The sequence below is a fragment of the Mustela lutreola genome, chromosome 11, assembly GCF_030435805.1.
Source record: "Mustela lutreola isolate mMusLut2 chromosome 11, mMusLut2.pri, whole genome shotgun sequence".
In the NCBI taxonomy this organism is placed as follows: Eukaryota; Metazoa; Chordata; class Mammalia; order Carnivora; family Mustelidae; genus Mustela; species Mustela lutreola.
Window position 1 is genome coordinate 49,503,456 of NC_081300.1, and position 17,493 is coordinate 49,520,948.

Here is a 17,493-nt window from a genome sequence, read left to right on the forward strand (position 1 = left end):
AGGAAGGGGCAGAGGGAGAGAGAACCTGAAGCAGACTTTGCACTGAAGATCCCATGACCCTGAGGTCCTGACATGAGCCACATCCAAGAGCCAGATGGTCAACTGACTGAACCACCCAGGCACTCCTTTGTAAATTTTTTTTAAAAGATTTTATTTATTTATGAGAGAGTGAGAGCAAGAGTGGGGTGAAGGCAGTGGGAAAGAGAGAAGTAGGCTCCCCCCTGAGCTGGGAGCCCAGTGTGGGGTTAGATCCCAGAACTTTGCGATCATGACCTGTGCTGAAGGTGGATGCGTAACCAACTGAGCCACCCAGGCTCCCCCTTGTTGCTCAAGTTTAGTTCAGACTTTCATTTTCTTGTGCTTTTGTTACCATAGTATCCTCCTTATTCCTCATTTCTATACCTGTCTCTTCCTGTTCAAATTTATCATCTTTATCCTTGCCAGGCTTTAGTGAAATAAAAACCAGTCATGTCACTCACTCTCTTTACCCTCAAAATTCCTGTGGTTCCAAATGGATATCAGAAGATAAATACTCAGATTCTTAGCCTGGTATGTTATACCTTTAATGTACATTCTGTAACCCATCTTCACAGCTTTGTGTCCTGCATTTCCTTCTTTTCACCCTTTTGGGTCCAGAGTATTCTGTTCTCATTTTCTAAATTCTCCTTGCCTTTCCTCTCTCCTAGATTGCCTTGCTTACCTCTGTCTGATTCTTCCTTAATTCTGTTTTTAAGGATCAGCTCAAATTTCATCTCTGCCTTGAAGCCCAGTTTGGTTAAACTGTCCTTTCTCAGTTCATATAGTACCTAGTTATGACACTGAGGATCCTGTAATACTTACTTTTTCTACCTAACCAGTGAACTCCCGGATACAGGAAGTATTTATTATTATTGCTGTTATCACTATTACGTCTGTTTTCCTATAGAATAGAAGGGAGGCCTATACATAATTATAACAAATACAATAATTCCTATAATAGAAAGCACATAAGAGGTGATTATTAATATTTTCTTAGCATGTTGGGGAAAGAGCACAAGGTAAGCAACATTTGAGACAGTTTGAATATAAGTACTGTTCACATTCCAGCTGGAGAAAAGAGTAACCATAAAAGCAGTGGGGTAGAAGGAGCGTGACCTATTTGGGAAATAGCTGGAGCACACTGGGCCAAACCTAGATGCTTGCATACAGAGAAAATGAGGCTGGAAAGGTATACCTGAAGACTGATTGGAAAGAACCATTGTATGTTTTACTGAGTATTTAGAATACATACTTTTTTTGCACTGTAAATGTTCTAGAAAATATTGGCATGGATGTAGTCATGTCAGACAAGTTAAAAAGATTTTAATTGGGGCGCCTGGGTGGTTCAGTGGGTTAAGCCGCTGCCTTCGGTTCAGGTCATGATCTCGGGGTCCTGGGATCGAGTCCTGCATTGGGCTCTCTGCTCGGCAGGGAGCCTGCTTCCTCCTGCCTACTTGTGATTTCTCTCTGTCAAATAAATAATAAAATCTTTAAAAAAAAAGATTTTAATCACATTTAATATCAGAAGTTGTTAAAATTTTCTGAGGAAATTCTGTTTTCATTTTCGTATCAGTGCTTAATTTTTGAGAAATTCCTTCCCTCTTTACCTAGTTGAAGACATCAAAATATGCTCATTTTCTTTAAATGGTATATTGTCTATTATCAAAACAGCTTTCCATCAAACAAATGGAAAGATATACCATGTTCATGGAATGGAAGAATTAGTATTGTTAAAGTATTCACACTACCTGAAGTGATCTATAGATTCAGTGCAATCCCTTTCAAAATAGCAATAGCATGGGGCGCCTGGGTGGCTCAGTGGGTTAAAGTCTCTGCCTTCGGCTCAGGTCATGATCTCAGGGTCCTGGGATCGAGCCCCACATCAGGCTCTCTGCTCAGCGGGGAGCCTGCTTCCCCCTTCCCTCTCTGCCTGCCTCTCCACCTACTTGTGATCTCTGTCAAATAAATAAATAAATAATCTTTTTTAAAAAAAAAAAATAGCAATAGCAATTTTTTTTTTTTCCAGAATTGGTATAAACAATCCAAAAATTTGTATGGAACCACAAAAGACCTCAAATTGCCAAAGCAGTCTTGAGGAAGAAAAACAAAGCTGGAGGTACTATAATCCTAAATTGCAAGATACTACAAAGCTGTAGTGATCAAAACAGTGTGGTACTGGAACAAAAATAGAAAGATCAGTGGAACAGATAGAGAACTCAGAAGTAAGGCCATGCCTGTGTGGTCAGTTAATCAACAACTGAGGAGGCAAGAATATACACTGGGGGAAAAGAAATTCTTTTTAATAAATGGTGCTGGGGAAACTGGACAGCTAAGGCAAAAGAATGAAACTATACTTTTCCCTCACACTATACACAAAAATAAATTCAAAATGCATTAAAGACCTAAATGTGAGACATGAAACTATAAAACTCCTAGAAGAAAATATAGGCAGTAATCTCTTGGACATTAGCCTTAGAGTACATTTATGGATATGTCTCCTCAGGCGAGGGAAATAAAAGTAAAAATAAACTATTGGGACTACACCAAAATAAAAAGGAAAGGAAACCATCAGCAAAACAAAAAAGCAAGCTAGTGAATGGGAGAAGACATTCGCAAATGATATATTCAATAAGGAGTTAATATCAAAGAACATAAAACCCAATTTGATTTAAAAGGGGGCATAGGGAGGCGCCTGGGTGGCTCAGTGTGTTAAAGCCTCTGCCTTAGGCTCAGGTCGTGATCTCAAGGTCCTGGGATTGAGCCCCGCAACAGGCTCTCTGCTCAGCAGGGAGCCTGCTTCCTCCTCTCTCTCTGCCTGCCTCTCTGCCACTTGTGATCTTTGTTTGTCAAATAAATAAATAAAACCTTTAAAAGAAAATAAAAAGGGGCATAGGATATGAATAAACATTCTTTCAAAGAACCCATCCAGATAACCAACAGTCACTAATCATCAGGGAAGTGCAAACCAAAACCACAATGAGATACCACCTCACACTAGTCAGAAGAGCTAGTATCAAATAAAAGAGGAAAAGTAAGTGTTGGCAAGGATGTGGAGAAAAGTGCTCCAACCTGTACTGTTGGTGGGAATGTAAATTGGTGTAGCCACTGTGGAAAATAGTGTGGAAATTCCTCAAAAAATTAAAAATAGAATTACATATGGTCCAGTATTTCTACAACTGGATATTTACCTAAAGAAAATGAGGGTCACCTGGATGGCTCAGTCAGTTGAGCATCTGACTCTTGATCTCAGCTCAGGTCTTGATCTCAGGGTCATGAGTTCAAATCCCATGTTGGGCTCTATGCTGGGCATGGAGCCTACTTAAAAAAGAAAAAAGAAAATGAAGACATTGTTTTGAAAAGATAAATGTACTCCTGTGTTTATTGCATCATTATTTGTAGTAGGCGTGATATGTTTCCATTGGTAGATGAATGGGTAAAGAAGATATGATCATACACACACAGGCACACATACAGACAGACACACACTAGCACATTACTCAACCATGAAAAAGAATGAGATGTAGCCATGTGTGACAACATGGATGGACTTGGAGGATATTATGCTAAGCAAAATAGGTCAAAGACAAATACCTCATGATTTCACTTCTATGTGGAATCTGAAAAATAAAGTAAGTGAAAAAACAAACTCAAATATTCAGGACAAACTACTGCGTGTCAGAGGGAATGCGTGTGGGGCAGTGGGTGAGACAGATGAAGGGGATTAAGAGGCAAAGATTTCCAGTTATAAATAAGTCACAGTGATAAAAAGTATAGCATAAGAATTTTTTTTTAAAAGATTTTATTTATTTATTTGACAGACAGCGATCACAAGTAGACAGAGAGGCAGACAGAGAAATGGGGGGAAGCAGGCTCCCTGCCAAGCAGAGAGCCCGATGTGGGGCTCTATCTCAGGATCCCAGGATCATGACCCGAGCCGAAGGCAGAGGCTTTAACCCACTGATCCACCCAGGTGCCCCAACATAGGAAATTTTTTTAAAAAAGGGTTTGACGTCAGTCTTTTAGTACCAGGGATAGCCTGTTTTAGAAGTAGTTTGGTTTTCAGAGACCCCTGGTTTTACTGCAATCGTTTTCATGGTGTTTTTGGTAGTTTCTTAAAAAACAAAAAAAAAAAACAACAAAAACAAAGAAGTAGATTTAGAACAGTAACCAGTTAGATTTTGAAATTTAACATAAAAATGAGTGTTTTTAGGGCACCTGGGTGGCTCAGTGGGTTAAGCCGCTGCCTTCGGCTCAGGTCATGATCTCGCGTCCTGGGATCGAGTCCCACATCAGGCTCTCTGCTCGGCAGGGAGCCTGCTTCCTCCTCTCTCTCTCTCTGCCTGCCTCTCTGCCTACTTGTGATCTCTCTCTGTCAAATAAATAAATAAAATCTTTAAAAAAAAAAAAATGAGTGTTTTTACATGTAGTATATCTTGCTTTCCTCCTGCCATTATATTCTCCTAGCTTATAACAAATGAATAATACTAATGGACTTGATCCTAAATGATACTTTACATAGAAGAAATAATATTTTATTTACATAGAATTTTGTAATTCAAAATTATCCAGAGAACTAAAGTTTGTAACAGTGTTTAGTTGAGTAATTTTCTCCTACTGGTTCTTTTGCTTAAGTTGTTGTGAGATCTTTTCCTCTTAATATCAGTGCTTCTTAGGAAATGTGAAATGTTTGGTCCTTAGATATTAAATTTGTAATTTGTAATTACAAATTTGTTAAATCTGTAATTAATTATGCTTTCCTTTATGTGTTTATGTGAAAGTACTTCTCCAATGTGACTAGTCTCATTCAAAATGATGGTAGACCAGCTATAACTGGTCTAGTCTCATTGTTCAACTATGAGTAGTAAAGAATTTAATTATTGTAATTCTTTGACTTTGGTTCCTCTCTATGTATCCTTCTTCTTCAGTTCTTAAATCGATGATAAAACTATAAAACAGGCATGTTGTGAAAGTAGAGGGTAGCTTTCCTTCAGCCTAAATAATACAGTTAAGTGAAGGAGCAGTAGGACTACATGCTTTGTAAATTGTTTTTGCCACCTGGAGGAATGTTAATTTCTGTTAAGATCCTGAGTTCTGGTACTAGAATATGGACTTTAGGAAGTGGGGAAGTCTTACTCATTACTAAAGGAACTTTAGAGTGTTGAATAAAGTCAGAATTCCTTGCCCCAATTTATGGTTGGAAGTAGACATACCTTGTATAATTTATCCACTACTTGATAGTGGAAACCTGTGTCCTTCTCCTCCATCACAGTTTCTTGACTCCCCATAGCCTCTGTTTTGTACATGCTTTAGATTACACTGGATACCTTTTTGTCCTTATTTCTCTGATAAAAGACATAAATTTTGCTTATGGATGATCCTGAAAGCCATACACTATGTCATACTACTATAAATTTAAAGTGTGTGGTTATAGGTCCAGACACCTACTCACCATATACAATTAGTGGAGACATCTGGTTTTCCATTAACAAATGTGTGATTAAATTCTGTAGCCAAGCAAAAGTCAGATACCTGATGTTTAAAAAAAAAAAAAAATCATAGATGGGGATTACTGTGTTGGAGAAGGGTTTATATAGCATAGCGACCTGAGATTTACTCTTAGAGTTTTATGACTGCGTGACTAAGATGTCTATTTTTCTCTTTATGTCATTTCTAGCCATAGTGAGACTAATTTTTAAAACCTGCAGATGTCAGAGAAATAAAGGGAAATGGGACCATTAAGGGTCACTTTACTTACTTCACTCATTTAATTCTCACTAATCCATTATGAGTTGTAGGTAGTTATTATCCTTATTTTACAAAAGAGAAAACCTCAGAAAGGTTATTTGACTTGTCCTCCCAAAAGTAGCATGCAGGTATACTCTGTTTTTTTCTTTAAAATGTTTTTCCTTTATATCTTCATGGTTGAATTCTTTCAACCCATCTGGAATTCATTTTATTATTAAGCATGACTCAAAAATCATTCATCTCCATACTTATGTCCAGTTATACAAACAACATTTACCAAAGAGTGACACTCTTTTTAGCCCCATCTTGCCCCTGTAATTACTATTGAATGGGCAATTCTCTCACCTTTTCTTTCAGTGCGACAAATCGCTATAACTTATGCATTGGTTAATGCTGTTTCAGTTCAGTGACATTTATGTATTTTAGTTAGGATGCTTTAAGTTATAAGAAACAGAAAAACCAATGCAGGGGCACCTGGGTGGCTCACTCATTAACTGTCTGCTTTCAGCTCAGGTCATGATCCCAGGGTCCTGGGATCGAGCCCCACATTAGGCTTCCTGCTCAGTGGGAAGCCTGCTTCTCCCTCTCCCACTCCCCCTGTTTATATTCCCCCTCTCACTGTCTTTCTCTGTGTCAAATAAATAGATAAATAAAATCTTTAGAAAAAAAATCCAGTGCAATCGAATCAGACAATTCATTATCTCAGGAATGGGTGGAATTAATTCAGTTATTGAATGAACATCATCAGGGACCCAGGTTCCCTCCATCCTTGGCTCTATTGCCCTCCTTGTGCTTGGCTTTGTCTTCTACCAACTTCTTTGAGGCTGTAAGATGGCAGCTGTTGTTTTAGGTGTCACATACAGACATGACAATTTCTCTTGAAAGGAAGATATTTCTTACATGTATTACTTTTTAAGAGAGAAGAAACTTTCCCCCACAATCCTTCTGTAGGTTTTCCCTCATGTCTTCTGTGACGGATTATTACCATGTTCCTGTATTTAAAGTAAACACTGGCAAGAGTAATGGGCCATGATGTTGGGTTTAGATTAGACTATTAAGAATCAGCTCTTGAAGCCGAGGAAGGTCTTCCCACTCGTTGGAAACTCATGGAGGAAGTTGGGTGGCTTGAACAAAATCACAGTTAAATTAGGAAGGTGGAAGGGGGAATAATTGTCGAAGTAGGAGAGCCAGCAGTCTTACTACTATATTACAAGTAAAATGTGATGCTCAGTTCTGGGGCTTACCTTACTCAAGGCATTTAAAATCTAGCTTGAAGATTGAAGTAAAAAGTAACTGTAAGACAGGGGAACTGTTAGTTTTTATAGGGTAATTTAAGGAAGGTCATTCACAGGAGTGAGTAGTGGTGTAATAAAGCAAACAGGTTTGGGTCCTAGCCAGTGTCCTTTCTAGTTATAATTAGAAGAATGACTTGTGTATTGTTTTGTTTTTTGAATAGACATACTTATTTTCAATTCCTAACTTCATTTTTAAGAGGTTCAGGATTTTTTCAATCATCTTTTCATCATGGTCATATTATATCTTTAACTACTGAAGTAAGAGTTAGCATTTTGATTTTGATACAACTTGCTAGCTAGTATTGGGACAAGTCAGTTAATATTTCTAATTGCTATTTGGTAAAGTTGTTTAACAAGGTAATTTTTTGAGGTTCTTTTGTGCTTAACATTTATAATTAAAAAGAAACTTACATGGGACAAGATTGGAAGCAGTTGTTCCCGATATGTTTACCAAAGAGAGCATGTAAGTAAAATTTAATATGTGTTTCTCTTGCTTTTAATGTTTCATTTGATATTAGAAAACAGTTTAAGCTATTATAATTTAATTCTGAATTTTTTAAAATTTGTGTGTGTCTTTGGAAGTAGATGTTTCCTAGGAACTCTTAAAATAACAGTTGTTATAAAATGTAATAACATTGAGATTATTTTCCAGACAACTTTATAGTACCAAAATTTTACCTAAAATTTTTCTTGTGTCGTCAGTAGTACTTGGACTACTCTGTAGTCTAATTTTGGGGAGGGACCTGATGCACTGAAGCTTTAAGAAAAAGATTTCTTAGATAATGTAATGCAATGCCATTGCTATTGAGCATAAAAATCACTGGCTTAATGTAAATGTTATACCTTCTTGTCAGTCCTTCTGCAAGGTGCTGTAGGAAAAATTGAGATTTTAACTGTGGTTTCTGGGCGCCTGGGTGGCTCAGTGGTTAAGCCTCTGCCTTCGGCTCAGGTCATGATCTCAGGGTCCTGGGATCGAGTCCCGCATCGGGCTCTCTGCTCAGCAGGGAGCCTGCTTCCTTCTCTCTCTCTCTCTGCCTGCTTCTCTGCCTACTTGTGATTTCTCTCTGTCAAATAAATAAATAAAATCTTTAAAAAAAAAAAAAGTAATTAACTGTGGTTTCTGCCTTAAAGAATTTAAAGTTCTTTTTTAAAAAATCATATTTAATTTGTCTTTTACTAGAAAATAGTTCACATGTTTATTGGTTTGATTTTCCTTTTTTTTTTTTTTTTTTTAGTTTATTTGAGAGAGAGTGAAAGAGAGCACAAGAGATGGGAGGGTGAAGGGGGAAACACTCTCTCCATTGAGCAGGGAGCCTGATTTGGGATTTGATCTTGGGACTCCAGGATCATGACCTGAGCTGCAGGCAGTCGCTTAACCAACTGAGCCAACCAGGCACCCTGGGTTTGGTTTTCCCTTTTGAATAGAGCAAGTATCAGCTGGTCTTTCTAAAAATAGTGTTTTTGTAAAAAGGTTTTATCTTTTTTCCCGTAAAAAGTATTACCAGAAATACTCAAATTGCTTAGATGACTCTAGGAAATGTATCTTCTTTTTTTTTTTAAAGATTTTATTTATTTATTTGACAGAGATCATAAGTAGGCAGAGAGGCAGGCAGAGAGAAAGAGGGGGAAACAGGCTCCCTGCTGAACAGAGAGCCCAATGTGGGGCTCCATCCCAGGATCCTGGGATCATGACCTGAGCCAAAGGCAGAGACTTTAACTCGCTGAGCCACCCAGGCGCCCCTAGGAAATGCATCTTAAAGAAAGATAAATTTGTAGTAACCGAGGAGCTTTTTCTTTAGATCTGTGCAAACTGAATTTTGAAAAACCAGTTATTGGGTGAGTTGGTCTCTTCAGGCAGTCAACAGCATTAGTATTATTACCTATTTTTCCATGTTCAGTTTCCAACTCATGCAATTAAATGTTAAAGCATATGTTCTATTCTTTACTCATAAAAAAGGGAAGTGTTCATAGTGTGATCCAAAAAACTAACTGTTTGTTTGTTTATTTGTTTAGGATGGATTGGATGCTTTGGTATATGATTTGGATTTTCCTGCCTTAAGAAAAAACAAAAATATTGACAACTTTTTAAGCAGATGTAAGTAATATTTTTGTGGAGGTTAATGACAGACTGTATATAACAAAATCTTCACTTAAATAATTCAAGCCCATCTTTTTAAAATTTTTTTCTTCTGTCTACTCTCGTTATTTCATCTAAAATTCCTATGTAAAGTGAGCAGGAAATAGGAAAGAAACGTTATTAATTAGTTTATTAATTTGAGTTCCTAGCAGGAGAATATTTTATAAAATATTTTGCAGAAAAGGGAATGAAAAGTAATAGCTAAAGTAAGTATGTTCAAATAATAATATACATACATGCACATTGAATTTCAATAGTGTTATATTTATCCTCTATTTTTCTTTTGTAAATTATTAGCCATTATGTTTTAATACCGGCAGTTAAGAACAGATTGCACATGAAAAACTCTCCTGCCACTGAGAGATACCATTGTTTCTCCATGAAAGCTGGTATATATTTAGGCTTTACAGTTTCTTTTCTAAAAACCTTTTTAGATTTTGATATTTAGATTTTATCACTTAAAATTTGATTAGAGAATTTATTAAGATAGTTTCAAACTTTTTATCTTAAAAAATAATAAAATTTAAATCATAAAATCTTTCCATTCTATTTCTTTATTTTTGTTCCTAAACTGTACATAGTGATATATTTGGGTTGGGCTGGTTTTAGTGTTATCATTCAATTTTGGTCGCATATGTTTTGTTAGAAAAATTTCTTTTTCTAGTCAGATCTTTTTACTTTGTTATGTTTATCATTTTTATATTTTGAAATCTTGCCTCAGAATTTTACCTATCAATTTAATTTTTTTAAGTATCTGTTTTTTATAAAAATAATTATTCAGCTGAATTTTGATTTGGAATTGGTGCCAGAACCTGAATTGGGAACTTTTTAACTATAAATTTCTTAATTTCTCACATCTTACTGAAATTACAGGAGAATTTTATTACTGTTTACATTTGTTTACCTTCTACTTAAATATAGAGCAAAGGAATTAAAAAGGTGGAGACGTCTTCTTGACCATTTCTTATTTGATGAGAGGCAAGGAATAAATGTTCATTGGTACAAAGGAGGGGCTGTGTGATTTTGTAAAGTAGGCAACAAGGATTGGAACACGTTTTCTTAATTTATTACTCATTTTACTGTGCACCATTTCTGCTTTCATAATATGCCTTTATATTATTACATTTTAAAATAGAAATATCAATAGCCACAGTAGAAATAAGTAAAATAAAATGGAAGTATAAAGCCTAAAGTAAACTTTTAACTGATAAACCTATCTAGTTTTTAAATTGGAGAAAAGTAAAGAGAGTAACGTGACAAAATTTTAGCAAATTATATCTAACCATTATGTAAAAATTGTGACGAAAGAGGGCTATACTAGGATTGCATTGTAAAATTAGTTCAAGTTTCAAAAATCAATTAGTGTAATTTACCACATTAACATAATAAAAAAGAAAATCCATAATATCACCGCAGGAAATAAAAAACATTTGATAAAATTCAGTATCCATTTTTGATTAAAAAATACATCTCTGCAAACTAGGAATTGAAGGAAACTTCCTTGTAGTGATTAAGAGAATCTACAAAAAACAAGCAGTTAGATTGTATTTAATTGTGTATGACTAAATTCTTTGCCCCTAAGATCAGGAAGAGGCAAATCTGTCTTCTCTTATTACCACATTCATTCAACATTGTTGTGGAGGTTCTAGCTAGTGCAATAAGGTAAAATAAAGAAAAATCATGAAGTAAAAAAATTTGTTTTCAGACACCATGTTTTGTATATACAAAAATCTTAAGATTCTACCCAAAAAGCTTTAGTAAGACTGCAAATTAGAAGATTAATATGCAGAAAGCAATTGTCTTTCTATATATTAGCGACAACCAGTTTGAAGTTGATGTAACAAATGTAGTACCATTTACAAGAGAAGCAAAAACATGACAAATTTAGGGATAAATTTGACAAAAATATGTGTAACACTTACAGGCTGAAAACTACATAATATTACTGAGAAATTACAGAAGACCTGAAAGGAAAAGTGGATATTCAATGTTCATGGATTGGACAGTTCAGTAAAAAAATATTGAGAGTCCCCATATTAACTTATAAATAGAATCCATGTATTCTCATAACGTAAGCAGGTTTTTTTGTTTTGTTTTGTTTTTTTGTATAAAGTGACTGGGAATTCTAAAATTCATATGAGAATGTGAAGGATCTAGAATACTAGCCAAAGCAATTTTGGAAAGTAAGAGCAAAGCTGGAGAACTAACACTATAGAATTTTCAAGATGAAGACAATATAATATTAATGAAAGAATAAACATAAATAAATGGAACAAAATAGAGAATCCAGAAATAGACCCATACATATAGTCAACTTATTTTCAGCAGAGGTGACAAGGTAATTCAGAATTTGGACCTTACTTCATGCCATACAAAAAGCACCTCAAAATTTTTCATAGGCTAGACTTAAGAGCAAAAGTAGGACTTCTAGAAAAAAACACAGAAAATATTTGTGACCATTTAGGCAAGACTTTCTTAGATGGGACATAAATAACACAAACCACTTTTAAAAGAAGATAGATTAGGCTTCAAAATTAAAAAAAAATTTTTTTAGAAGATACTGCTAGGAAAATGAAAATATGAGCCATAGATTGGGAGAAAATAGTTGCAAAACACATGAAAGGAGAAAGAATAGTCTTTCAACAAATGGTGCTCAGACAACTGGGTATCTATATGTAAAAGAATGAAGTTGGATTCCTATCTTACACCATATGCAAAATTCAGAATGTTAGAACCAAGCTATAAAACTTTTAGAAGAAAATGTTGGCATAAATCTTCATGCCCTTGAATTATTCAGTGTCTTAGATATAATACTGAAGGTACAAGCAACAAAAGAAAAGCAAATAAAATGGACATCATAAAATTAAAAACTTTTGTACTTCAAAGGACACTGTCAAGGGAATGAAAAGACAACCCACAATGGGAGAAAATGTTGACATATTGTATACCTGATAAAGGAGTGTATATAGAATATGTAAGTAAGTCTTACAAGTCAACATTAGAAAGGTAACCCAATTAAAAAATGAACATTTTTGAGTAGACATTTCTCCAAAGAAGATGCACAATTGGCCAATATACAACATGTTTAGTCATTGGATAATTTCAAATTATGGCCACAATGAGATACTGTTACATATCTATTAAAATAACAAAAATTTTTAAAAAACTGACAGTATCAAGTATATGTGAAAATGTGGAGCAGCTGAACTCTAGGACATTGCTGGGTGGTTTGTAAAATGGTAAGGCACTCTGGCAAACAATTTGGCGTTTTTCCGATAGAGTTATACATACATTTACCTTATGATCCAGGAATCCCACTTTTGGGTTTTTATCCAAGAGAAACGGAAGTATGTGTCTACACAAATTGCTCTATGAGAATGTTAAAGGCGGCTTTATTCAAAATTGCTATAGACTGGAAGCTACTTAAATGCCCATCAGTTGGTAGTGGATAAACAAATTTTGGTACATTCATATAATGGAATATTTAACAGTTAAAAGGAATAAATTAACTGATATGTACAAAACATCAATAAATTTCAGAAGCAGGGTGATAAGTGGAAAAAGCCAGGCATAAAAGAGTATATACTATATGATTCTGTTTATATGACATAACATTCCCCTTCAGCTCAAGTTGTATTTAATACTTAACACAGAGTAATAGATCTTCATAGAATGATAGGATTTTATATTCTGAAATTCAATTATTTGGGTATTTATTGCTTTCATTAGTAAGTACATCAGAGTTTTTTTTAACTGAGGGTGAATGTTTGCTTTGAATTGCTTTTTGTTGACAGATATCAGATATAGTGATATAAGGATACACCTGGAATATGGGATAAAATCTTTCTCTTTAGTAATCCAACTGAAGTCGCACTAGGGTATAACAGCTTTAAAGTATAGCAGTTTGAAATATTTTAAACTTCAGGCCTAACTATATTACAGGTTGTTAATTTTCATCTCTTTGTGTTGAAGAATGTTTACAGACTGTAAGGGAAATGGGAAACTGTGACCATTTACTGAATAAATAGTTAAATATAAAGATTTGCTTTTCTGGACTCTGGTGTATGATACCCGAATAATAAGGAATACAGAGAAAATGTTTATCATCCTCACATAACTAATAAAGATTTTAAGGTGAATTTTAAGTAGGCACTAGAGAGAGATCCAGATAAAATGGTGGGAATTAGTTACATTTTAGAAGAAACGTGTTTGGGGAGTGCATCAGAAGAAAGAGAAAGGGAGTATTTGGAAACTGATTATGACTTTATATGTTTGTAAACCATTACACTGAGATTTGAGGCATAGGATTTATAATTATGTTAGTAGAAAGGCAAACTTATTAAACAAATCTAACCAGTCTAAAAGAAGATAATAGAGAGGGAAGAGCATTGTATGAGAAATTCCATGAACCTGAGAGTAAAAATGTGGTAGAGAGCATTTGTTTGTATAAAAAAAATAACCTGGATATGTTTTTTTATGGTTGCGTACTATAGCATTCCTCATAGATTACAGAAGTAGCATATTAGCTCTGGTAGTGATGGTGTAGCAGCTGTCTACTTATAAAAGCATATTAACAGTAGATAGACTTTTTATTTTCTTTATCAATTATTTATTTATTGAGAAAATATGACAATAATTAGCTATTCAGAGTTGTTCCAAAAAGTCTGAAATGGTAGCATTTGGGATTTGACAGAGACTTTGAGACAAAGCATTCAGTTCATTTTAGACCAGATTTTCTCAGAAATGGCACTGTTGACATTTTGGGTCAGATAACTCTATTGTGAGGAGGGGGCTGGTCCTTTACATTGTAGGGTATTTAGTAGCATCCCTGGCCTCTGCCTTCTAGATGCCAGATGAGCATACTCATCTCCTTCCTTCGGTTGTGATAACCAAAAATGTCTCAAGACTGCCAAATGTCCCCTGGGCATCAAAATTGCTCTCAGTTGAGAACTACTGTCCAAGACTTTATATTAATGAAGGAGAAAATGCTGGACATGGTTAGGCACGTGCTCCAAGCTTAGAGATTTTTTTTTTTTCCCTTAAAGATTTTATTTATTGACAGAGATCACAAGGAGACAGAGAGGCAGGCAGAGAAAGAGGAGGAAGCAGGCTCCCTGAGGAGCAGAGAGCCTGATGCGGGGCTCGATCCCAGAACCCTGGGATCATGACCTGAGCTGAAGGCAGAGGCTTTAACCCACTGAGCCACCCAGGCGCCCCTCCAAGCTTAGAGATTTAATCAAACTTACTTAAAAGATATATCCTATTAATAGTGATTCCAGGTGAGGGATGCATTTCAAAAAGGAGTAAATATAAGAAAGTTTTAGCTCAAGAAATCAGGGTTATCCTACAGAAGTTTCTGGGTTTTGTTGTTGTTGTTGTTAGTTGTTCGTTTGTTTTTTAGATTTTTATTTAAGATTTATTTATTTATTTATTTATTTGACAGAGAGAGAGATCACAAGTAGACACAGAGAGAGAGAGAGGGAAGCAGGCTCTCCGCTGAGCAGAGAGCCCAATGCGGGACTTGATCCCAAGACCCTGAGATCATGACCTGAGCTGAAGGCAGCGGCTCAACCCACTGAGCCACCCAGGTGCCCCTAGATTTTTATTTATTTACTTGACAGAGGGAGAGAGAGAGATCATAAGTAGGCAGAGAAGCAGGCAGACAGAGAGGGGGAAGCAGGCTCCCCGTTGAGCAGAGAACCCGATGTAGGGCTTGATCCCAGGACCCTGAGATCATGACCTGAACCAAAGGCAGAGACTTAACCCCCTGAGCCACCCAGTGCCCCTCTACAGAAGTTCTTAGCTCAGATTGATTGGAAACAACCATATCAAGTATGAATACATATCCAGAGATAAATGTGAAAGAGTAGCATAAATCTGTAAAAAATGGGTTAGACCAAAAGCCTGTGATGAGCCAAGACTTGTGAGAAATTCTTCAGACAACAAAAGTAACTTCCCCTGCTCATCCTTCTCCATTTAGAGTAATGGGTTGAAGATGTATGAGAGAATGATAAATTTACTACACACCACCACCTTTCTCTCTCTCCCTTCCTCCCACTCTCTCTTCCTTCATTTCTCCCATCCATCTTTCCTTCCTTCCTTCCCTTTCAAGAGAGCTGGGGGTGGTGGGAAGGGGCGGAGGGAGAGGGGGAGAGAGAGAATTTCCAGCAGGCTCCACACCCAGTGTGGATCCCAAAGCAGGGCTCCATCCCATGACTCTGAGATCACCACCAGAGTGGAAACCAAGTGTTGGACACTTGGCAGATTGAGTCACCCCAGCACCCCTGTGACACCATTTATTCTTGAAAATTTTTTTTCATGTCCAGTCACTACAGACATGAAGAATGAGACAGTGTTTTTCTTTAAAACTGTAGATCTTACTATCTTGTGAAGGGAAATACAGGAACAAATAGTAACTTTTATATATATACTTTTTATAAATGTGTACTTTTATAATTGAATTTTGTAGAGAATGTAATGATACACAGATCTTGAGATAGTAAAGAAAGCCTTAATACTACTTAACAAACAAAAGTACTTAATACTACTTAACAAATACTACTTAAGTAGTATTTGAATGGAGTCTTAAAAGACCAGACTAGATTTCTTTTAAAGATTTATTTGAGATACTAAGACCTGAGCCAAACCAAGAGCCTGCTGCCCAACCGTCTGAGTGACCGAGGTGCCCATTGGCTAGATTTCTTAATTGAGGAAGAACAATTCAGGCAGAGAGGGAATAGCATTTGTTAAGTCAGAGAGCCATCTAAAAATATGTTATCTTTGAGGAAGCAGGAATTTGGTATAAATTGAACTTGGTTGATGATAAGTGGGAAGGGTTAAGGAGGACAGCAGAAAAGACTGAAATGGTAGGTTACAGCCCCAGATCTAGGCAGATTACACCCTAGAATAGCGAATGAATGTGCTGATGTGTTGAGGATCTTTAGAAAACCTTTGCAGAATAGTGGAGCTGCCGGAAGATTAAACATAAACAAATGGTCTTATTTATAAACTGAAGAAAACACCCATGAATGTGGATTTTGGTCAATAGCAGTCTTCACACAGAGGCTTGAACTTTATTTTCTGTTACCGCTGTTCTTGTTCAGACTTCATCATCTCCATTGATTGATCTCAGTTAAATCTCTCTGTTCTCAGTTTCTCTGTTTTCCCCATTTACTGTTGGTTTTCTGCGTTGCTGCCAGAGAATTCTTTTTCAACTGCAAATTGCTTAAGTCAAATATCACTCCCAGCCTTTCGTACAACCTTCTGTATGACTTTTCAAGTTACATTCTTACCTGTACAGCTACTCCTTTGTTTTCTTCTGCCTTCACCACACTGCTTATAGTTCGTTTCTATAAAACACTCTTATACCTTCTCCACAATACTTTTAGATGTTGTTTTCCTCTTTCTAAAATTCCTTCTAACCCCATCCAACTTAAAAGAGTTTAAGTTTCAAATAAGCATTCGCTTTCATTTCCTAGCCCCTGGAGCTAGGTCAGATGTACTGTTGCTAGAAATGTACTTTCATGGTCTCTTAGGCACTTATCACAGTTAAGTTATATTTATTTGTGTGATTATCTGATTGATATCCATTGCTCTTCTTTCCTCATCACTAAACTGGAAGTGTCATGAGACCAGGGGCAGTTGTACTTGTGTTGCAAAACCTGGCTAAATATTAGGTACACATTAAATATTTGTTGAATGTATTAGAGGTTAAATGTTGACTTGTTAGAGATGATCTAGAAAGTATTCTATTGTTAATAGAGTTGGGATATGATCATTGTCTTTTTAAATTGTTTTTTATTACCACATATTTCAGATGAATTGATATATATCTGTGTATACATGATCACTGTTAAATTAGTAGTTAATATTTTGCTCTATTTGCTTCTGGTCTTTTGTTCAAAATAAGATGTTAAGTTACAACCTAGGCCTTGGGCCTCATGTCTTCCTCTTCCAGATGTAATCAGTAGCTTAGAGTTGATGATATACATATTTAGTCATTGTTAAACTGTCTCAGAATAGTGATTTCTAAAAAAGCCACCCATGTAAAATTATCAAATCAAGAACAAGCATATAGGTAAATTGACGAATAAGCCACAGTTGGCAAGAACAATATAATTTCAGTTGAGATGTGGAAAATAAGTTTTTTTTCTAAAGTTTCTTTTATCATTTTAAAGGGTAAATCATTGTATCATCATATTAAATTATTATATTAAAGGATTACATTTATCATTGTAAAAGGGTTGTAGCTAAAGTTTTTATTTTTCCAAGTAATTATATTTGGTAACCAATCATATA

The 17,493-nt window shown here is 35.7% G+C and overlaps 1 protein-coding gene across 3 annotated transcripts in view; it reads left to right on the top strand.

The window, feature by feature from the left end:
- ROCK1 (Rho associated coiled-coil containing protein kinase 1) overlaps positions 1–17,493 on the top strand; it is a 148,146-nt gene that overhangs the window by 27,838 nt on the left and 102,815 nt on the right. For all 3 annotated transcript variants that reach the window (XM_059140810.1, XM_059140812.1, XM_059140811.1), the window contains exon 2: positions 9,072–9,153. In XM_059140810.1, coding sequence (XP_058996793.1) covers positions 9,072–9,153 — 82 coding nt within the window. The remainder of the gene's footprint in view (positions 1–9,071; positions 9,154–17,493) is intronic.